The 24,592-nt window shown below is 40.2% G+C and overlaps 1 protein-coding gene across 2 annotated transcripts in view; it reads right to left on the reverse strand.

Moving 5' to 3' along the window:
- LOC127788696 (KH domain-containing protein At2g38610-like) overlaps window positions 1-23,921 on the reverse strand; it is a 39,751-nt gene extending 15,830 nt beyond the window's left edge. The window contains exons 1-3 of one of the 2 annotated variants that reach the window (XM_052317271.1): window positions 23,730-23,918; window positions 23,488-23,579; window positions 21,787-21,938 (exon numbers count right to left, since the gene is read on the reverse strand). In XM_052317271.1, the coding sequence (XP_052173231.1) occupies window positions 21,787-21,938; window positions 23,488-23,579; window positions 23,730-23,809 (324 nt within the window). In that variant the 5' untranslated portion in view covers window positions 23,810-23,918. Of the gene's footprint in view, window positions 1-21,786; window positions 21,939-23,487; window positions 23,580-23,729 lie in introns of both variants that reach the window. The other variant, XM_052317272.1, reaches the window with a different exon arrangement.
- Between the last annotated feature and the right edge of the window lie 671 nt (window positions 23,922-24,592).

Raw genomic sequence — 24,592 nt, forward strand, 5'->3', positions numbered from 1 at the left:
GGAGGAAGAGGTCGAGGTAGGAATTTTAATAGGAGAATTTACTATCAGTTGTGTGATAAGCCAGGCCACTTTGTGGATCGGTGTTATCATCGGTTTGATAAAACATTCCAATGGCCATCAAACGCAAGTTTTGGCAGATCTGATGGTGGTAATCCACCACAGTTTGTTACTCAGCCTCAGTTTATGAATCAAAATCTTTCAAGAGCTTACTTGGCCTCCTTTAGTGATTCTAACGGGGTCTACACTAATGATATGGCTTCAACACAAGGCACTCACTATGGTAGTTCTTCTAATTCTTTCACACCTGACAACTTTACAACTTCTCCTTCTCTTCTTGATTCAAACTAGTTTGTTGACTCTAGAGCAACTAATCACACATCACCTCCAACCTCAATAACCTTTCTTTACATGCTCCTTATCCTAGTGGTGACAAAGTTGCTGTTGGCAATGGTAAGCAACTTCCTATTAATCATGTTGGCACTAGTTATTTGCAGTCTCAACCAAATTTAGTCCTTCCATTATCTAATGTTCTTCATGTTCCTAGTATGAAGAAAAATCTGATTAGTGTATCTTAGCTTACTCATGACTATAATGTGGTAGCTGAATTTGATTCAAATGTTTGTTTGATTAAGGACAAGGCTTCCGGACTGGTGCTGCTTCGGGGACACTTTAAGGATGGGCTTTATCGGTTGACTCCAGCATCTTGTTTTGCTGGTGCCAGCATTCCTGCTTCATCCCTAGACACTTCTTTGGTTTCTTCTGTTTTTCCTTCAAAAACATGTAATAAACTAGCTACATGTACAAGGTCAAACTCATTTTGTCTTGAGTTCCCACATGTTGTAAATGTTGTTCAGCATACTCAAATTTGCAACAATGGCATGATAAGTTGGGACATCCTTCAATGAATGTACTCAGGTCTATATTGAATAAAATGGGAATTTCTTGCTCAAGTTCCGATTTGTCTTTTTGTGATTCTTGTAAGATTGGAAAGTTAAATCAGCTTCCTTTTTCAAGTCATGATATCACTGAAGTTAAACCCTTGGAATTGATTTATTCTGATCTCTGGGGACCAACCCCTATTTTGTCTATAGAAGGCTATAGGTACTACATCATCTTTGTTGATGCATACACTCGGTATACTTGGATTTACCCCCTAAAGCTTAAATCAGATGCTTTGTTTGCATTTACTATCTTTCATAAGTTTGCAGAACTTCAATACAACACTAAACTTAAGGCTTTGCAAACTGATAATGGAGGGGAATTTCGAGCTTTATTACCTTATCTTCGAACTCATGGCATCCAATCTAGATTTACTTGCCCACATACTCATCAACAGAATGGTGTAGCCGAACACAAACACAGACACATCGCTGAAATGGGGTTAACGTTGTTGTCTCATGCTTGTTTGCCTCTTCAGTTTTGGGTGGAATCTTTTCAAACAGCAGTTCATCTTATTAACTTGCTTCCTTTTTCTTCTCTCAAGTTTTTAACACCATTTGAACTGCTGTATAATAAACAACCTAATTACTTCATTCTTCAACCTTTTGGTTGTGCTTGTTTTCCCTTTCTTCGTCCATATAATCAACATAAGTTTGATTGTCATTCAGCCAAATGTGTTTTTCTTGGCTATAGTCATACTCAAGCTAGTTACAAATGCTTACATCCATCTGGGAGAGTGTATGTGTCTTAGCATGTTCATTTTAATCCTAGTGATTTTCCTTATTCTTCTTTGTTTACTCCTTCTTCAGTGTCTTCGTCACCTGTTTCTCACGGGTATTCTACTGCATTTCTGGAACCTATTTTCACTCGCTCTAATTCTTCATGGTGTCCCTCGGTTGCATCAGCTCCAGTCCCCACACAGTCTAATAGTCAAATAAATGTCTCCTCTCCGTTTGCAGAACACTTACAGGAGCTGCCATCTAATCCAGCTTCTACATCTGCCTTTGTGCCCTGTCCTGTATCTACTTCCGCACCTCAGTCTAAACCTAAGCCCTCCAAACCTGTTCCTGCTCCCTCTCTTCATCCTATGGTCACCCGATCCAAGTCCAAACAGTTAGTTGCTCTTTCTCCTCATGCCTTAGTGAGTTCCGTTGAGCCTAATTCTGTTAGTGAGGCCCTTTTAGACTCACGATGGGTTCAGGCCATGAATGAAGAATATACAGCCTTGCTGAAAAATCATACTTGGGATTTGGTTCCTATGTCTACGGATATGAATCTGGTTGGCTGTAAATGGGTGTTTAGAGTGAAGTGTAATGCTGATGGTTCTATTCTTAAGTATAAAGCCAGGCTGGTTGCTAAGGGATTTCATCAAACTCCGGGTGTAGATTATGCTGAAACCTTTAGTCCAGTTGTTAAGGCACCAACCATTCGTGTTTTTCTCAATGGAGACTTAAATGAAGCAGTTTATATGGTCCAACCTGAGGGATTTGTTAATCCTCAGTTCCCTACACATGTTTGCAAGTTGCAAAAGTCTTTATATGGGTTTAAGCAAGCTCCTAGAGCTTGGTATATGAAGCTGAGGACAGCATTACAGTCGTGGGGATTTGTTCGTGCTGTATCAAATGCATCTTTGTTTGTTAAGAAGACTACTAGTTGTGTGCTTTATGTGTTAATCTATGTTGATGATATTCTACTCACTGGTTCTGATAATGATGCACTTAAGTCATGCATTAGAGCTTTGGACACCCATTTCGCTCTTAAGACTCTTGGTTCGGTGAACTATTTTTTGGGTTTTGAAGCTTATAGAGACAGCAGTGGTATCTACTTAACTCAAACTAAGTATGTTCTTGACTTACTGAAAAAGGCTGCTATGCATGATAGCAAGCCATGTGATACTCCTATGGCTGCTGGAGTTTCTTTAACAGATGAAGGAGAACTATTTTTCAATCCTTCTTTGTATAGAACTCTCATTGGCTCCCTGCAATACTTGACATATACTCGCCCGGACATAGCTTTTACAGTTAACAAGCTGAGTCAATTTTTGTCTTGTCCTAAGGTGTAGCATTGGTTGGCTTGTAAGCGTCTTCTTCGATACCTATAGGGCACAGTTGGCTTGGATTTGGTTTTCTCTCCATCTCAAGATGATTTGTCCTTACAAGTGTACACGGATGCAGACCATGCTGGCTGCTAGGTGACTCGGCACTCTACCAATGGCTTTTGTGTTTATTTTGGCAAGAATCTCGTTGTTTGGGGTTCCAAGAAACAAACTGTTATTGCTAGGTCTGTAGGAGAGGCTGAATATCGCGCTATTGCCTTGGGTGTGACTGAGTTGATGTGGCTAAAAACATTGTTTCAAGAGCTAGGCTATCCATGTGTTGTTGTTCCTATTGTGTGGAGTGATAACTTAGCTACCAAAAGCATGTCCGAGAATCCAGTTTTTCATTCTCGAACCAAACATATTGAAGTTGATGTTCATTTTGTTCGTGAGAAAGTGGAGAATGGTGAAGTAGAGGTTAGGTACATTCCTACAGCTAATCAAGTGGCTGATGTTCTTACAAAAGGACTGCCTAGAGACCGGTTTAAGTTTCTACGAGCAAGACTTGGTTTGGTATAGTCTCCTGTACATGCTGGTTCTACAGATGCTGCTACATTCTCCACACTTGATCACTCAACTTCCATGGAGTCTGATTTGAGGGGAAGTGTTAAGAGAGTTTAAATATCATGTTCTTTCTCTTAGCTATACGTATGTTGTTCTTTGTATTTTCAGTTAGCTTGTTTTCAGTTAGCGGTTGTTTTGTTTGTTTCTTGTTATGAGCGGTTGAGCTGTCTATTTAAAGGCAGCTCATCTTCAGAATCAATTTAGGCTTGATTATTTTTCTATCAGCTGGAAATCTTTCTTTCATTCTCTCTGGTTTTATTTCTGCCCTAGCTGTTTCTTTACAGACTGTGTGCTTAAATCTGTCGACTATGCCCATAAATAGTCAACTATGTGCTTAAGAATAGTCGACTATGCCTATTGTTCTGTCGACTATGTATGCCTTCTGTCGACTATTGTGTAAGGATAGTCGACTATGCTCTTTATTCTGTCGACTATGTGAATGTGATAGTCGACTATCAGTAGATTTTGTTAGACAGTAGTCGACTATGTTATTTTTTCTATCGACTATGCCTTGTTTTATTTGAAAATATAGTCGACTATACATTATATTCTGTCGACTATCTCTTTTGCAGAAAGCTTCCAACGACTAGTTTTTCAAATTCCAACAGTCACAAACGACTACATTTCTCTTCAATCTTTTGGGTAGCCTATATATACAACTCAAGAAGGATCAAGAGATGACTAATTGACGGAAATTAATTGACTTGAGCTTACTGTTATTCTCATTTGTATTTAAAATCGTCTGTGCTTTATTTTTCTCTCTTCAAGTCTTTGATCTAAATTTGTATACATTCATTTAAGCCTTGTTCTCCACACTTGATCACTCAACTTCTATGGAGTCTGATTTGAGGGGAAGTGTTAAGAGAGTTTAAATATCATGTTCTTTCTCTTAGCTATACGTATGTTGTTCTTTGTATTTTCAGTTAGCTTGTTTTCAGTTAGCGGCTGTTTTATTTGTTTCTTGTTATGAGCGGTTGAGCTGTCTATTTAAAGGCAGCTCATCTTCAGAATCAATTGAGGCATGATTATTTTTCTATCAACTGGAAATCTTTCTTTCATTCTCTCTGGTTTTATTTCTGCCCTAACTATTTCTTTACAGACTGTGTGCTTAAATCTGTCGACTATGCCCATAAATAGTCAACTATGTGTTTAAGGATAGTCGACTATGCCTATTGTTCTGTCGACTATGTATGCCTTCTGTTGAATATTGTGTAAGGATAGTCGACTATGCTCTTTATTCTGTCGACTATGTGAATGTGATAGTCGACTATCAGTAGATTTTGTTAGACAGTAGTCGACTATGTTATTTTTTCTATTGACTATGCCTTGTTTTATTTGAAAATATAGTCGACTATACATTATATTCTGTCGACTATCTCTTTTGCAGAAAGCTTCCAACGGCTAGTTTTTCAAATTCAAACAGTCACAAACGACTACATTTCTCTTCAATCTTTTGGGTAGCCTATATATACAACTCAAGGAGGATCAAGAGATGACTAATTGACGGAAATGAATTGACTTGAGCTTACTGTTATTCTCATTTGTATTTAAAATCGTCTGTGCTTTATTTTTCTCTCTTCAAGCCTTTGATCTAAATTTGTATACATTCATTTAAGCCTTGTTTAATTTTGTCGAGACATTGTAACTAAGAAATTCATCTCTTAGATTCTCTCATATTCTACATTTCTTATATTTCCTAGCTTGTGTAACTAGAGGGCCCATTTGAGTGGGAGATTGTAATTCCTAGTCTCGGACTAGAGGACCTACTTGGTTTAAATAGGGGGTTTTACTGGATGATTTGAAAAAATCCTTAGTGAGGAGCTAAGGTAATGGATTAGGCTTGAGTTAAGCTGAACCACTATAAATCCTTTGTGTTCTTCTCTTGTGCTTGTGTTATTTAGTTTGTTTATCATTGCTAGCATTTCCATCAAAAGGCTTTCAAGTTTCTATCAATATTTCAATATATTCTTATTTGTTTTGAAAAAGATTTTACGATTTTCTATCAAGTTTTTAAAATAGCCAATTCACCCCCCCTCTTGGTGTGTGCCAAGCACCTCTCGGTCTAATAAGGTTCAGGTTTCTGTCTTGTATTTGGGATTGAGTGCGAGAGGTAGAGAGTGGCTGGGGATAGCTTGTATTCTCTAGAATCCTGTTAGCTTTCAGAGCATATGGGCGAGGTAGGGTTCAGGTTCTCATTGTAATCATCCTATAGTTGTTTCAAGATAGTGAAAAGAGGCGCCAAGCAGTCTCGATGTAGGTTTTGTTCCCAAGACCGAACCAGGATAAATTCTGTGTGTGTCCTTGCTGTTTTGTTTTCTTATTTCTTGTGGTGTTTCTATCACTTGTGTTATCTGGTGTATGAGTGGATAAGGAAAGCTATTTGAGTTGAGAAAATCGATGGAGTGTTGTGATCTACTCTAACAATGTGGTATCAAAGCCAAGAAGTTTTCTTCGGCGATCAAGATTTTCAAGAAAGTCTAGAAATCTGACTCAAAACACCAGAAAGCATCATGGCACCCACAACCTCAAGATTTGACATCGATAAATTCAATGAATCAAATGATTTCAACTTGTGGAGGATAAAAATGAAAACTCTTCTTTGCAGTCAAGGTTTTGAAGAAGCTCTAGATCAAGAAGACAAGACTGTAGATGAATCTATCGGGAAAGAAGCACCAGTGGTGACTAAAGAACAACAAAAGGCCCAGAAAGAAATCAACAAAAAGGCTTACAGTATTCTGATCCTAAGCCTTGGAGATAAGGTACTTCGAGAGGTCTTGAAGTGGAAGACAGCAGCAAAAATTTGGAAGAAACTTGAAGATCTCTACCTCCAAAGGACTTTGTCTAGTTGTCTCTTCTTAAAGGCCAGGTTTTTTAATTTCAAAATGCAAGAATCCCAGAAATTGCATGATCATATAGATGATTTTAATAAGATATGCCTAGACTTAGAGAACATCGGAGTGAAATATGAAGAGGAGGATAAGGCCTTAGTCCTGTTATACTCTCTGCCTAAGTCCTATGAGAATTTTGTGGACATCTGTCATGACCCCAAGAATATAACAGTAATACATGTTATATGTTTTTCCTATTAGCTGTATTTTCTATTATTGTTGTTAATTACCTTCAATTGTAAGCCTATAAATCGGCTTGAATAGTTAGAGAAAAGAGTTTAACGAATGATTTGAATTCTCTCATTTTCCCTCTCTCAATTCTCCTAGTTCTCTCTCCCGTCTTCTCTCTTCTTCCTCAGTTCTATCCATTTTGTTCTTCCCTCCCTTTCTACCCTCTACCTCTAATTCTTACCAAATTCCTTCCTAAACCCTAGGCAAATCCTAGGGTCGTAACAATTGGTATCAAAGCCAATCCTTCCTTGGCTGTGATTTCAATCAAACTCTGGTGAAGACAAGGCTAAGGTGATTTCGGAAATTTGTAATTCATGCACGTTCAAGCAACAATTGAGTCCGGAGAACTTGCATGCGATTGAGTTCAGAATTGAGATTTGGATTTGTCCGATCTGAGAGGTGAAGCGGAATTCAGATTGATCCTAGAAGGCGAATGTTATTGGCAGCGTCGGAATCATTAAATGAAGGAGGGCGACTCGAATTGGTGTTGAGATCCGGCGGATTCCGAATGATTTGAGATCAAGCAAGTGACTCGGAATTGAGGTGTGTTGAATCACAGAAGAAGTGACGAAGTGTGGCGAAGCAAAATTGTATCCGATCATGCAGATTTCAGAATCGGGGATTCGTAGCAAGGTCTAACGGAGGATGATGCTCGGAATTGAAAGACTATCTTTAACTGCGGAATCAAAATCAGGAAGGCGTTGCAAGCTAAAAGAGTTCCAACTGGACATTGATTTAAAATTTCAAGCGAATCAGAGGGCGCAACAGAAGTAGCACCGAAAACGAGAAGTTGGTCGGTGATGGGGTGTGGAATTGAACAAGTTACAGAAGGAGATTCAAGAAGCAGCAACTCTTGGAAATTCTAGAGCCAATTGGACGGTGATTGGGCATGGGTTGGGGCAATTATTGAATCTGATTGACCGAAGGAAGCTAGCAAACGATTCGGAAGCCTCTTATTGATCCAAAGAAAACTCTATGATATAAGTAAAAGCCTCTTTGTCAAGTTCGAATTTGTCGTTCGTTAATTTCATGTGCCTCGAGAAGTTTCTCGAATGGTATGAACTAGAAATTGCTTGGATTTTGATCGTGTGTCTGAAGTCTGGAGTCATCGCTTAGTGAGTTGCTCCAATTTATTGCCTAAGATCGGTTGGATTAACTGAATTGAGAGACAAAGACACCGATTCCAGCTGGAAGGGAAGTCACTATTGGCTGTTGCGATCAATTTTTGGCTGCTGCTCACTTGATCGGAAGGTGATTTTGATTCTATCAGGTTAAGTAACAGACCGGTCCGCGTGATGTGCTGTTGTTTGTGATCAGAAGGCAGCAAGGCCAAGCAACGCGGGATCCAGAAAGAGAAATCTAGCTTTAGGTGCATGTTGTGGTTGTCGCATTGATTTGACCTAACACCAAACGGTTAGGCAAACTCGATTGGGCAACCTGGAGATCAACCATGGCTGAATTGAGGTTGAGGCAAGTAGGAAGCTGTGGTCGGAAGTGGTAAGAAACCAGAAACAGAAAGAGAGCTTAGGGATTCATGGAGGGAAAAACGAAATGTTATTTCAGAGGGAGTGCTTCGATATCTTACAATGGATGCAAGGCTTCCTTTTATAGATAAGGAGAGCCAGAAACAGACACACGACAAGAGCATCTGATGCTCTGATAAAGGTAAAGAAAATACATAACAAGCCAAAACTACTTTCGACTAAAGCACACAGGAACAAGACAGGAAAGTATATTGGCTAGAAACTAGAACCTGCGTGCTACTGGCACAAAGTGTGTTAACCATACACAGTGGATCTAGATACAACGCCTCGTACAATCCTTATCTCCGTTATCCCTCAATTCTCAAGATTGAACATTTGCTCGCAAGAAGAAGAGTCTGAACCCAGAAACACTTTTCTACAATGAATCTCTTACCACCACCTTTGACCAGATCTGATGGCACTGTTGAAATTACATTCCAAAGGACCAAAGAGGTTGCATCTCCATCTTGTTTCTCTACCCAGTTTGCTATCCAACCAGTTGATGACTATCAGGCTGATCAAACTGGACCCAAAGAAATCTTGCAATTCCGTGCTGACGGATCTTCTATTCCTCGATGGGTAAAAGAGAGGCACCATATCATTCCTCCCGACGGTCTTGAAATTGACCCTGAAGAGTGTGGATGTGATTCCTGTTTGGCTGAGCTACATGCTTCTGAAACAGCAGATCTTACCAGATCTACTCTCCAGAGCATTTACAGAAACAACACCATGCCCACAGCTCAACCCACATCTTCTCGGCAGACTTGCAAACCACATCGCTCATCTTTTAAGGACCGATATGACAAAGGAGACCCTTCCATTGGACTTTTGGGAGAACCCTCAGGCAAGTATGACTATTATGTCAAATTTACTCCCCCTCCAAAATCCTCAGTCCCTATCATCCCCACTGGATGGGATACAGATTCTGATGATGAACAACCTCCACCGCCACCACCCAAACCGAAACCCAGACTCCCTATAGAACTTTCCAAACCACCTTCTCAACAATGGAAACCTAAACCATCCCCCATCCCCATTTTACCTCTCACCTGCCCCACCCTTGCTATGGCCCAACCTGATTACCCTTCCTCTTCCACTTACCACCAGAACTTTCCTCCTCTTGAACCCCGCGAAGACACTTCCCAGCATATCTCTTATGCCTGGAAAGTCCGAAACCCCAACATTGTCCGCTCTGATGGAACCCCAACCAAAGCTTCTCCAGCAGAACAAGTTTTAAACTGGCAATCCCAGAATGTTGTTTCCCAAAACACCATGTTAACCAAAATTGCTCAATCCCAGTCCCGTTTAGAAACCAAGCTTGATAAAGTCCTTCCTGCTGTTCTCAACCCTTTACAACAAATGGAAAAAAGGATGAATGATCTCCAACTGGAAATTACCCAGATGAAACTTGATCGCCAAAATTTTTACCAGCAAGAACAAGAGCTTAAACGCCTTCGTCAGAATTACCCTCTTGCTGTGGAAATGGCCAAACAATCTCAGAGATATCAAGGATCCTCCACTTCTGGCCCTTCTAAAGGCTATCTTAATTACTGGCGTGACAAGTCTCACTATGAAGCAGACGTTCAGGCAATCAAAGGTCTCTATGGAGACTCTACCAAATTCACCCCACCTAAACCAAAACGACCAATCCAAAAACCACTCCCTACTTCCTCACAGCCTACCTCATCCCACAAAACCCCCCAAATGATGACTCGCCCCCTTTCTCCTTTTCCTACTGATTCTGAACCAACCGATACCTCAGAAGATGAGACACTCCTTGTCTTTGCTACTGAAGGATCTACTGCTGCTCCAACCCTTAGCCCGAATACTTTTGGTTACCAAACCAACCCTAACCTTGATGATTATGAACCATCCCTTCATCCCAGTACCCCTCCTGACTCCCCTCCTCCTCACCATACTGCTGAAACTGCCCAATCTACCTCCCTTGACCTCATTCCCTCTTCCTTGCCTTCCCACCCTTGTTTTACCCTTGATGATATTCCCCCTTCCCGTTGGTACTCTCGCATCCAGGAATTTCAAGCCTGGTGTGTTGCTGAAATGCAGAAGCCTGAAGCATCAATCCCCTCTTTTTTTCCCGGTTCATTGCCCGTACTGTTGGCATCCTCAGAGACTGGTGGGATAAACTTGATGATTTTTTCTCAAACAACTCATCCTTACTGAGTCCTCTATTGAACGATGTATTGTCCACATCCATACTGAGTTTCTCGATCAACCAGCTCATGTTACTGATATGGCTCGCAGAGAGTACTTCCAACTGAAATGTTGTTCCTTCCATCCAAGAGATCTCAACAAGCATTTTCGAGAAATTGCCCGACGCTTTTATGCCCTCGGTGGCATGAATGATCCAAATCTTAAGCAGCAATTCCTCAACTCCATCCCAGCTCCTCTTGGTCAGGAAGTCTCCCGACAAATTGAGCATAAGGATCTTTCACTCTCTACCATCTCTCTTGGTGAACTCCATCAACGAGTATTGAAAACTGTGGAACAGTTTTGCTCTCAACAGCAAGCCCATGAAGACATCAAAGCTATGAGCACAAAGCTTGCCACAGCCTGCAACAGAACAGACTTGCAGATCAAATGCAAAGAAAAATCTTGTGACTGTTATGGTCACCGCTCTCGCCATTTTCGGAAAATCCGCTCCCATCCTCCCAAGCAGAAAACTAAATCTCAACACAGGCCCAAATTCCCTGTCAAAAAACGCTTCTTCAAGCGAAAGTTCCAGAAAGGCCAAAACAAAGGAAACAGATGTTTTATCTGTAGAAAACCCGGACATTTTGCCAAAAACTGTCTCCGCAACAAAGCAAAGAAAGTTCTTTCCCATGTCCAAATGGTCACCAATCTTTCCCTCAAAGATAATGATCTGGAATCCCTTTTCTCAGAAACTGATGAAGACAATCCTCAAGTCATTTTTGGCATCTCCTACGCCTCTGTTGATGATTCTTCCTCTGACACTGATTCTCTCCAATATGAAGTCACCTCCATCCAAGTCGTGCTACCCGCCCCTTTCCTTAAACTCCATATTTACCCAGAAAAATACTCCCAACCTCGCGCTGTTATCGCTCTTTTTGATACTGGCGCTGCTACCTCAATCCTTAACCCCGCAGTCTTACCCTCTTCCTTTTGGAAGCCTCATACCCAATATTTCCAAGCTGTCAATGGAGAAACCTTTGCCATCGACCAAAAAAGCAAACCTGTTTACCTCCAGTTCTTCCTCGGACTCCGAATCAAACATAAATTCCTTGGCTCCACTCTCCCTATAAAAGATCTCATCCTTGGATGGGATATCATTAGCCAATTATGGAAAACCCGAATCAAACCCCTTGATAAAGGTCTTCTATACAGAGGATCCTTCCTTCATTTTGTATCTCCTCACAACCTTTTCAGCCTTACTGAACTATCCACCATCCAAACCCTCCTTCTCAAAGATTGCTGTGCTAACACCCATTCTGAGTTCCTTACCAAATGCTCCAAACCCCTTTGGCAAAACCCTGATTTCTTCATCTCCCTTCCTTTCAAGAAAAATGAAGACATTAACCCTACCAAAGCCACCCACTCCGGCATGAACCCTGAACACTACCACCTAGCTGTCCAAGAACTCAACCAACTCAAACAAGAACACCTCATTGAAGACACCACCTCCCAGTGGGCGTGCCAAGCCTTCTATGTCAATAAACGAGCTGAGCAAACCAGAGGAAAACTTCGCCTTGTTATCAACTACCAACCTCTAAACCATTTCCTAGCCGACAACAAGTTCCCCCTTCCTACCAAACCTGATCTCTTCGCCCGATTAACCAACGCTAAAATCTTCTCTAAGTTTGATCTCAAAGCTGGCTTTTGGCAACTCGGCATCCATCCTGATGAACGATTCAAAACTGCCTTCTGCATCCCCAACTTCCATTACCAATGGACTGTTATGCCTTTCGAACTCAAAACCGCCCCTTCCCTTTTCCAAAAAGCCATGACCAGCATTTTCCAATCCACTCTTCCCAATGCCCTTATTTACATTAATGACATTCTCCTTTTCTCTTCCACCCTAACTGACCATCTGACCCTCCTGCACCAATTCCATTCCATTCTCACCCAATACGGTATTATGCTCTCCACCAAAAAAATGACCCTTGCTGTCCCAACCATTGATTTCCTTGGTCTTACCATTTCTGATGGACAAGTCTCCCTCCAACCTCACATTGCCCAAGAGTTACTCCGCTTCCCTGATTCCAACCTCACCAAAACTCAGGTCCAGCAATTCCTTGGCATTGTCAACTATATAGCTGATTTTGTCCCAAACCTAACCCAAACCATTCGTCCCCTCCAACATCTCTTAAAGAAAGACCCTCCTCCCTGGAACTCTACCCATACCCAAGCCATCCGCAAGCTCAAATCCATTGTTCCTACCTTGCCCCCATTACACATCCCTTCTGATGGAACCCACATCCTCCAAACTGATGCCAGCGATCACTACTGGTCCGCCATTCTCCTTGAAGAAAAAAATGGCCACACCTCCATTTGTGGATACAAGAGTGGTGCTTTCAAAGACAGTGAACTTCACTACCACTTCACTTTCAAAAAAATCCTCGCTGTCAAAAAAGGCATCCAGAAATTTCAGATACACCTTGTCAACCACCATTTTCAAATCCAGATGGATATGGCTGCTTTCCCCCGCATGTTACAATTCAAACAAAAAGACCTTCCCCCTCCCCTTCTCCTCCGATGGCAAGAATGGTTCTCTCGATACTCATTTACTGTCAAACACATCCCTGGCAAGAAAAACATTTTAGCCGACTTCTTAAGCCGACCTATGAAACCGAACCCCACATTTCCCCTCCAGATACCTATCATTGCCATGTTCCAACCTCCACCATCTTTCCCTCCTGAATGGCTCCGAGTGTTTAATAACCCAGAAGAAATCCACAAGCTGATGCTCCACTACCAACTTGAACTCATCCGTTCCTACGGCTCTCATCACCTCGGTGGACTTGGAGTACATCCCGAATACCCCTTTTATACCCTCTTCAACCTCCTGCCTCACAGTGAATTCCCAGAATACCTCCTATGGTTTCTCTGGTACCTCTTGGATCAATACACCATCGCCATACAATTCCACATCACCTGGCAACATTGGCTCCAACCTACCCACAGACTCAACACCTACACCACCCGGTTCCTTGAATGGTTTCATCCCCTTTCATATTGGCGACAATACTTCTCCAGCATTTCCCTAAGAAACCAAAGCCTTCAAACCTCTCCCCAAAAATGGTACATCATTCTCCTCTTCACTCGCACCAAATGGTTCGCTACTGATGTTCCCACTGCACAGTCATCCAGATATACCTCTACCTTCCGAGACTATGCCTTCTTCCCTTTCAACCTTCATTCTGAATGGCAGAGTCACCCCAAAGAATTCAGAGAACTCCAACGCCAGCTCTCCATCCTCAACAACACCATTCCCCCGCAGATCTGGCCCAGCATTGAAGAAGACGCCCCATGGGAACAATTTCCTCCCCGATACACAAAGAAAATCGAAAAAGGCAACTGCAGAGCATACTTGCCAATGTACAGTGCTCAAGATATAAACATGGCTACACAAGAATAGAAGTGAGAAACCAGAAACAGAAAGAGAGCTTAGGGATTCATGGAGGGAAAGTGTGTTATTTCAGAGGGAGTGCTTCGATATCTTACAATGGATGCAAGGCTTCCTTTTATAGACAAGGAGAGCCAGAAACAGACACATAACAAGAGCATCTAATGCTCTGATAAAGGTAAAGAAAATACATAACAAGCCAAAACTACTTTCGACTAAAGCACACAAGAACAAGACAGGAAATAGAACAAGCCAAAACTACTTTCGGCTAAAAGTAAAAGTCACACAGATAGGGTCACATGCGGGAAGGCATGCGTCTGGCAGGGTGGAGTGATGTCATAGCTGGCGTAGCTTGAGAGTCTTGGGCCTTGGGCTGTCAGGGTGTTCCGAGATTGCATTCTTGGATCAATACACCATCGCCATACAATTCCACATCAACACCTGGCAACATTGGCTCCAACCTACCCGCAGACTCAACACCTACACCACCCAGTTCCTTGAATGGTTTCATCCCCTTTCATATTGGCGACAATACTTCTCCAGCATTTCCCTAAGAAACCAAAGCCTTCAAACCTCTCCCCAAAAATGGTACATCATTCTCCTCTTCACTCGCACCAAATGGTTCGCTACTGATGTTCCCACTGCACAGTCATCCAGATATACCTCTACCTTCCGAGACTATGCCTTCTTCCCTTTCAACCTCCATTCTGAATGGCAGAGTCACCCCAAAGAATTCAGAGAACTCCAACACCAGCTCTCCATCCTCAACAACACCATTCCCCAGCAGATCTGGCCCAGCATTGAAGAAGACGCCCCATGGGAACAATTTCCTCCCCGATACACAAGGAAAATCGAAAAAGCCAACTCAGAATACATTGCATCCATTGCAGTCCCCGATGAAGCCCAAAGCAGCGGCTCGGCCCAACAAGCAGAACCAGCCCAAGATTACAATGAAGACCCCTGGTGGAAACGGCTCGGTATGCCTTCTGACCCATATGATTCAGATGAGCCCGGCCCAGAATGCAATCTCGGAACACCCTGACAGCCCAAGGCCCAAGACAAGCTACGCCAACTATGACATCACTCCACCCTGCCAGACGCATGCCCTCCCGCATATGACCCTATCTGTGTGACTTTTACTTTTAGCCGAAAGTAGTTTTGGCTTGTTCTATTTCCTGTCTTGTTCCTGTGTGCTTTAGCCGAAAGTAGTTTTGGCTTGTTATGTATTTTCTTTACCTTTATCAGAGCATCAGATGCTCTTGTCGTGTGTCTGTTTCTGGCTCTCCTTGTCTATAAAATGAAGCCTTGCATCCATTGTAAGATATCGAAGCACTCCCTCTAAAATAACATTTCGTTTTTCCCTCCATGAATCCCTAAGCTCTCTTTCTGTTACTGGTTTCTCACTTCTATTCTTGTGTAACCATGTTTATATCTTGAGCACTGTACATTGGCAAGTATGCTCTGCAGTTGCCTCCTCGGAGGACCCTCTGCATCAGAACGCTTCCTGTGCAAACTGCTATGATCCGATATACCGGGGGTGACCTTGCACATAAAAGGACAGGGCTCGACGAGGGGCTATAGCAGGCCAGGGTGCCGTCCAGAAGCCCGATTTGCCCAGTCATACCTTGTGCATGGTCCTGTCTCCGGCGTATTCTGGCTATGCCCAAAGAGAAAGAAAGACTTAGCGGATAAAGAAAATTCAGGAGGAGGAGCCAACTATTGTGACTCCGATTATGATAGTTTAGAAGCTCTAATTGTAAGTGAATGTTCAAACAGCCTAGAGTGGGTGTCCTAGGCTGCTCCTTTCACATGACCCCAAGAAAACAGTGGTTGCAAAACTTTAGGGAAATCAATGGTGGAAAGGTCTTCCTCAGCAATAACCACAAATGTAAGGTTCAAGGGGTAGGAGATATTAAATTAAAGCTTCATGATGGCTTCTTAAGAACCCTCACATCAATGAGGTATGTCCCTGAATTAAAGAGAAACCTAATTTCTCTTGGTGAATTGGATAGGAATGGTCTTAAGTTTAAAGGGGAGGGTGGAACTATCCATATCTCAAAGGGGTCCTTAATCTGTATGAGGGTTGTTTTAAAGAATGGAATCTACCTATTGCAGGCCACCACTTTATGTGGTGAAGCTGCAGCTGCTAGCATTAATTCTAGATCCAAAGCAAGTCTGTGGCATTTAAGAATGTCACATATAAGTAAGCAAGGGCTCAAGGAACTTGCTAACCAGGGTATTCTGGATTTAGGGCAGTCTTTAGAATTAAATAAATGATCCTGCATCTTAGGTAAGGCAGCCAAAGTAAAATTCAACAAAACAGCAATTCACTCATCTAAAGCACCCCTAGATTACATACATTCAGACTTAAGGGGTCCAGCCCAAACAAAAACCCATGGGGGCTCTCGATACTTCCTATCTACCATAGATAATTTCTCAAGAATGTTATGGGTATATGTTCTAAAACCAAAAGATAACACTTTTGAAACATTTAAAACATAGAAGAGTATGGTAGAGAACCAAAAGGGCAGGTCGATTAAGGTAATAAGAACCGATAATGGGTTGGAATTTTGTAATAAAGAGTTTGACCAAATGTGTAAAGATGGTGGCACTATTAGACACCTTACAGCTCTCGGGAATCCCAAGCAAAATGGGGTTGTCGAAAGGATGAATAGAACCCTCTTGGAAAGGGTAAGATGCATGTTGTTTCATGCTCAATTACCCAAGACTTTTTGGGGGGAAGCGGTTGCTGCTGTAGCCCATGTTTTTAACAGAACACCCTCAAAAGCTATCAGCCTCCAAACACCTTATGAAAAATGGACCAGTCATAAACCAAGCTTAGCCCATCTTAGAGTATTCGGTTGCCTAGCCTATGCTCATGTAAAGCAAGGTAAACTAGAGCCTAGGGCTAAGAAATGCCTCTTTATCAGTTACCCCAGGTGTTAAAGGTTACAAGCTATGGAAATTAGAATCAGATGGACCATAGTTACTAGAGATGTAACATTTGATGAAGACTGTACCATAAAAATAGGAAGTAATGAACCTCAACCCAATCAGGAAGAATTTGGAGAATCAGTTCAGGTGGATATTCCTGATGAAACCCCAAATCTGACTCAAGATGTCTCAGAATTTGAGCATGAGATTTCTGATCCTGAACCTTTAAGTAACCATGACCAAGACCAAGGATCTTCCCAAATGGAAGAGGAAGAAGGTGATAATGATGCAGACTCAAGCCTAGAGACCCCCCTAATCCTGATAGATATAACGTACAAGAGATAGGCAACCTAGATCCCGTAGACCTCCCCAAAGGTATGGCTTCTCAGACCTGGTAGCTTATGCATTCAATAGTGTTGCAGAATCCATAGGAGAGGAACCTCTTACCTATAAAGAGGCAATGGCCTCAAAGGATGCAAATAAGTGGCTAGAAGCCATGCAATCTAAAATTGCATCCCTTAAGAAGAATCACACTTGGGAATTGGTTGAAAAACCAAGAGGACAACGTGTGGTAGGCTGCAAATGGCTGTATAAAATTAAAGAGGGAGCAGGAGAGAATTCTAAACATAGGTTTAAGGCAAGGCTGGTGGTTAAGGGTTTCACTCAAGTGTCGGGGGTTGATTTTAATGAAGTGTTCTCTCCGGTTGTGAGACACACTTCCATAAGAATTCTCTTAGCCATCACTGCTCAATTAGATTTATATCTTGAGCAAATGGACGTTACAACCGCCTTTCTCCATGGGGACATAAAGGAGAGGATTTTGATGGATCAACCGAAAGGTTTTGAAGCTAAGGGAGAGGTAGAGAAGGTATGTTTACTTAGAAAGTCCTTGTATGGACTTAAGCAGTCCCCAAGGCAATGGTATCGAAAATTTGATTCGGTCATGTTAGGCCAAGGGTATTTTAGAAGCTCCTATGATTGTTGCATCTATTTTAAACATATCTCTTCTAGTATTTCCACATATTTACTGCTCTATGTAGATGACATGCTTATAGCAAGTCAGCCCACTCAAGAAATCCAGCACCTCAAGGATAAACTAAGGGCTGAATTTGAAATGAAGGAGCTAGGGGAAGCTAGAAAAATTCTAGTGATGGAAATTTTAAGAGATAAGCATCATAGGAAGATATATCTTTCTCAGAAATCCTACTTAGCAAAACTGTTAGCTAGATTCGGAATGGCTGAGGCAAAGGCAGTCAGTCTACCATTTCTACTCACTTCAAGATATCTTCAGACCAATCCCCAAAAGATGAAGAAGAGAAGAGGGAAATGGATCATATCCCTTATTCGAGTGCAGTAGGCAGCATCATGTATAGCATGGTTTGTACTCGACCCGACTTGGCACATGGTATGAGTGTCATCAGTCAGTTTATGGAAAATCCAAGGAAATCTCACTAGATGGCTGTGAAATGGATGTTGAGATACATTAAAGGGTCTATAAACAATGCTTTAACCTATGGTGGAGCTAAATTAGGAGAGGAAGCTAGTATCCTAGGATACTCGAATGCTGATTATGCTGCCGACATAGACAAAAGAAGATCCACAACCAGCTATGCTTTTAGGCTGTGGAACTCTACAATTAGTTGGAAGTTAGGCTTGCAACATGTGGTAGCATTTTTCACTACCAAGGCAGAATACATAGCTGTTTCTGATGCAATTAAGGAAGCTAAGTGGCCTAAGGGTCTAGTTAGTGAGCTCCTAGCAGTAGAAATCAAGGCAACTTTGATGTGTGATAGTCAAAGTGTCATTCATTTGTCCAAAAACCAAGCCCATCGTGAAGAGACCAAGCATATAGATGTAAGACATCATTTTATAAGACAAATTGTTGAAGAAAAAACTATTTTTCTAACCAAGATTGCAAGTGAAGACAATGCAGCATATATGTTTACAAAACCAGTGCCATCATCAAAGCTAAAGCACTACATGAGGATTTTGCAAATTGATCCAGGAGGAAATTGAAGAGTGCAGGGTGGAGAATTTGTTGTGTCATTTGTACTAGATTAGATGTAAACAATATCGTTGTATTGCTGCATGTATTTTTCTGTTGAAAAGATAGAATTAATCTCGCTTCTAGAATGTATGTTTCTAGAAGGGGCAGCTGACCAATTTAGTTAGTTTCGGTCAGCTGGGCAAATAGTTAAGTCTTGTAACTCACACCCCTATATCTTATAAATAGGGATCGTGGGATAGGGATAGAGATTAGCTTAGTGCACCTATTTCCGGGAAGGTCAGGTTCAGGTTTCTGTCTTGTATTTGGTATTGAGTGCGAGAGGTAGAGAATGGCTGAGAATAGCTTGTATTCTCTAGAATCCTGTTAGCTTTCAGAGCATATAGGCGAGGTAGGGTTCAGGTTCTCGTTGTAATCATCCTATAGTTGTTTCAAGATAGTGAAAAGAGGCGCCAAGCAACCTGGATGTAGGTCTTGTTCCCAAGACCGAACCAGGATAAATTTTGTGTGTGTTCTTGCTATTTTGTTTTCTTATTTCTTATGGAGTTTCTATCGCTTGTGTTATCTAGTGTATGAGTGGATAAGGAGAGTTATTTGAGTTGAGAAAATCGGTGGAGTGTTGTGATCTACTTTAACAGGACTAGATGAAAAAGAGGAAGAAAAAGAAGCAGAGGTTGTTTTCCAAGAAGAAACTAGCGAGTGTAAGGTGATCATTGGGGAGAAGTTGTAGAAACTATTACAAAAGGGGGCTCAAGAGTCACAGTTGCATTCTATACAGGCTGTTGAGTTTAAGGAAAGGGCTGAGGTGGAGGAGGAACATTCAAAGGTTGTGAATGCTGCTACAATTCTACTACTCAAAGGGAAAAAGCAAAAGAGAAAGAAGGAGAGAATGAGGCAACAAGTATTGAAAGCAGGGATTGGTTGAACTTGAGCCATCGCTATAAATTCTTGGGGACAAGAATTTCCTCATTGGGAGGAGAAATGTCATAACCCCAAGGGCACTAGTTGTAATTGTTTCTTGTTTGTGTTTTCCCTTTGTGTGTAGTGTGTACTAGAGTTGTTAGTTGGTTAGTTTGTTAGTTGGGTAATAACTACATGGATGTAAACAGCCTATAAATAGGTTGTTGAATAGAGAATAGGCAACTATTGATTGAATGAAGCCATCCTGTTTCTCTCTCCATTCTTATCTTTCTCTCTATTTCATATAAACCCTTCCCTTCTCTTCTCAATTTCTCCCTCTTTATGTTCTATTTTCTCCCTCCATTATGTTCTTTCTTCTTCAATTTCCTCCAAAATCCCATTCTAAACCCTAGTAAAACCGAGGGTCGTAACAGAGATCCCCTAAATTTTGCCTAACCTCAAGGGAGGTCAATGTAATTTACCCAAAATTCATTAGTGGAGAAAAAAACATAGGTAAGCAATTCAAGTTCACTTATTCTCTAAGACCCTCCATAAGACTTCTCTAGGAACTTTGCCATAAGTTTTTTCTAAATTTATAAATATCATATATACAGCCTTTTGTTTATACTATACCATTCCATTAGGCACCTCAACAAGTATATAGCTTCCACTGTTGACCTACCAGGCATGAAACCAATTACAATTGGACATAGCTATACAATAGCTAAGTTTCGTTTATTCCCTTGTTAGGAGGCTTGGTGCCTCTAAAACTGGCAATACGTCTAAAGGTGCCAGGTTGCATACCAGGAATCAAATAGTAGATGAAAACAGTTTCCCCCATTGAACCAATCCAACAGAACCCTGTTTATGGGAATATTGACATAAATCAGCCAGAGTATCACACAGGCAACCTAATTTTTTATCTACAGAATATGATATGATGCCACTCTGTTATGTCCTGCATATCGTCTCTATTATGATACCCCAGTCTACAATCTGGACTAGAGAATTTGGGCTTTTACTAAATAGGAACACTCTTTCAATCTTCAAGAAGTCAAACCATTTCACTTTCCCTTTTGTTTGATTCAAGTTCAACATAGGTAAACTTACATGGACAATCTATACTCACCAACATTGAAAACACTGAATCACAAATGTCCAAAAGTATTCTATGATTCACCTCCCCACTATGTTAAGCGCAGCATGTATATCTCTCAGACTTAATACATAATTTCTGACTTAGGAACAAAAATATTTAATACTGCATTGATTTGATGAAACATAGTTGATGCCATATAACAGTGTTCTACTTTTGCCGGTGAATGAAAATGACATTATCTGGTAGAAGTAGTAGGGTTAGAACCATTTTGACTGCAGAAAGTGAAGTAGCATTTTCAGAAGGACAATCCAAAAGTTGAGTGCTAATATTATCCTGATGCTTCCCAAATAAATCCACTAGAAAACTTTTTTTTTTAGTGTGATAAAATAAACAAAAAAAAAAAAGAAATAGCATGACACACCATGACCAAGATTATTAACTATGGACAACGCTCAATTCAAAGTATCAAATGTTAGTTTAACATGCTTAGACCATCTATTACAAAATGTAGTAAAAGTTAACACAAGTTTCAATCATACATTCTCATTTCTTGATAACTAATAACAACAATAATTTGGTTTGACCTAAAAGTGTGCAGCAGCAATTATAACACATGTTGCACAGCACTTAGATTAGGGAAAACACAAGGCAACACAAAAGAAGCATCAAGGCCACTACAATAAATTCTTACAGCAAACAGGAACAAATCAAAAGTAACGAGCAATCTTAACCTGAAAGCTATTTATATTAGACAGATCAATTTACATAGAAGGGCATGTAGAACTTAAACCAAGTAATTTTGATAACAAGATCTTTTACCTCATTATGCATAATCAGTTCTAGGATAGTTTGCTGTGATACTCCACATTGATAAGTGGTAGCTAATAAATGAATAAAAGAGGGAGCCATACAGTTGCAGTTTGTAAAAGAAATAGCATTATCTAGAAAGAAAAGAAGTAATGATCAACCAAGTGATGTTAAAAGTAAAACAAAGAAGGGCAATTACCTCCTGAGGAAGACCATTCCAACCACTCAATCCTGTCCCTGCAACATTTGACATTAGGTTCGAAGAGGCCATAGGACTGGGGCTTCTATGACGCAATCTGTCAAGTTCTCCATATCCTTGGTTGGGCATCATCCCCGATACCCGTAAGATCTCTGAAAACAGAAAAGAAAGGATATGAACAATAGAAATATGAGATGCTAACCTCCACATTTAGTATAGAAATCAAAACACCAAAAAGTGATTAAAGCTGGAACTTGAAGCATATTAATATTCACATCAATACAAAGTGGTGGACACACGAAGGGAAATGCATTGTTTAGAAGAAGGGTCGGAGAAAGAGAGACAATACTCAACAATCAAGTTCAAATAGAAATAGAGTATATAAGTTCATTTCAGCTAAATACCATAAACAAATTAGCAGTACTTCATAACGTACAATCCCATTCACCTAATGCAACATGATCATTCCTTAATTTCAATATCAATTAAACAAGATTAATAAATTCAAGATTTTCAAAGACCAAATTATGGTTACCAGTGAGATAGAGTTAACAGCAGTTACAGCCAAACCTTTTGGTCTGATCATCAATTCTCTGTTGTATAAGCATACCACATCTTTAGTCAAATATCTTTGAAATACAGGTTCAAGAATATTAATTGAACCCGAAATCAACCAGACCAATGGATGCTAGATAGAGCTAGAGAACAGAACTTCCATTCCCCTTCCAGTTCTGACACCATCTTGCAGATTCAGTTGAATTAAGTCACATAAACACAAAGGCTAAAAATATTTTTTGAGCCTGCAGCTTTAGAAATTTAGCAACTCTAAGCAAATATTTTTATTTAAATAAGCAATCTAAATTCAGAATTAATTCAAATTATAATGACAAAATATAGATCTTATCAAACTCTTCCCTTCACTTCCTAAAAAAATATCAAATTTCCAATAGGCATCTTCGCGCAAAAACTTGAAGACAGTTCATCAGGTCATTAAGTGGTCAGAAATTATTGTATTCTCCAGGATTACACAAACCCAGGCAGAAAGTGAAGCAACCGATTTCCAAAGGTCACATAAATTGGCAATTATCCATTCTCCATACAATTGAATGAACCGTAAGAGCAGTGCAGTACACCATTTGAAAAATATGTGAAAATTTAGCATTCTGTGGAAATAGAATAAGCCGCTGGGTTGCAGTGGCAGTGACCAAATAATTTCCATTACAACATTTTTAGATCCATCTACTCTTGTAGATCAGTTTGATGAATGCCGTTTTAGTCATCCAACAAAGGACACTCTCTAGTTGTAAAACAGCAGCTTCAGTCACTGACTTCTCTTCCATGGGCAGCCCAAATGCCCCATGGAAAACCCAAAATCAGATGTGCAGGAAATTGAACAAGGCACTAGACAAACAGTCCTTCGAATTAGGATAAAAGCATCCCCTTCATGAACTACACCTTACCCTAACCAAGTTAGGGTACATTCACAATGTTAATTAACTTCTAAAAGTCACATTGACGACACAAGTCCAAGCAAAAAGAACCATAAAAGGATCAAAACCGATACCAGTAAACCAAGGTTGAAGAAGAAAAACCCTAGTGAGAGGGATCTAACTTGAAGACAGAGTTAAACCCCACAAAAGAAAACAGCCAAAAAGACCTAGATCCAGAACTGGGAAGCAAAATACAAAGTATGAAGCCAACCTTGATTCAACAGCCTGCTACAATTCGGAAGGACCTGCATAAAAGGAACAATCTTCTGATGCTCTCCCAACAGCTCCGACAAGTACTGATTACTGAAAGGAGATGCACAAAATTGAAGCAAACCCAAAGAGATCAAAACCAGACAAGGCAACCAAACCATTCAACTGACCCTCAACCTCATATCAAACAACTGATCGTAAGAAGAATAAAACCCAACAAGATATACGTATATACATACATACCTATCAACATCTTGGGTGTTTCTAATCTGAGGAGAAACGGCTCTTGCTGGGGAGAAGTTCGGATTGTAGAGACCTGACATGGCTTTTAGAAACCCTCTACCCAAATGGGGAAAGGAATGGTCAAGATGGGGTTTTAGTTGCAGAAGAAAGAGGGAGCAACAACAGAGGAAAAGGGGTTTGTATAAAAAGAAGGGTTGAAGCTCGAAAGGTCTGAAATCTGCAGAAAGGTACGCGGAATTTTTATTTTTTTATTTTTATATATCTTTTTATTTATATATTTATTTAAATGTTATTATAAAATTATTAGAGTAAATTATCCCAAAATTTAATAAGAAGGCATGAACACGTTGCTCTTTGAGGAATTATAAAAATTATTCTTAATTTTATAATCTTAAATACATTTTCTTCTCTAAATTTATTTCATAGATTATGTTAAAATTTTTAATATAATAAAATATACTCTCGCATTTTCTCTTTTTCTCGCTCTCTTTTTCTCAATAGTAAATTAATCAAAATTTCAATGTTTATCGCTTTCTTTTGATAATAGTTTAATTATTATCTAACCAAAAAAAGAAAAAGAGAAAGAGATCAATAACGATTAGATTTTAATTAATTCGTTGGATAAACGATAAAGAATAAAGGAAGGAGAAAAAATATAAAAATATTTTTATAGTATTAATAACATAAAGATAAAGTGCAACAGAAGAATATTATCGTTAATTGAATGTGAAGAGTATTTTTGTCATTTTTACTAAATTCTCTCCAAATTAAAAATGGTTAAAAAAATTATAAATTTGAATTAAGCAAGTGATCAAATTTTTTAGGACTTTATGTAAATGAAGAAATAAAGAATAAATCATTTC

Source organism: Diospyros lotus, chromosome 13 (genome assembly GCF_014633365.1).
Source record: "Diospyros lotus cultivar Yz01 chromosome 13, ASM1463336v1, whole genome shotgun sequence".
NCBI lineage: Eukaryota > Viridiplantae > Streptophyta > Magnoliopsida > Ericales > Ebenaceae > Diospyros > Diospyros lotus.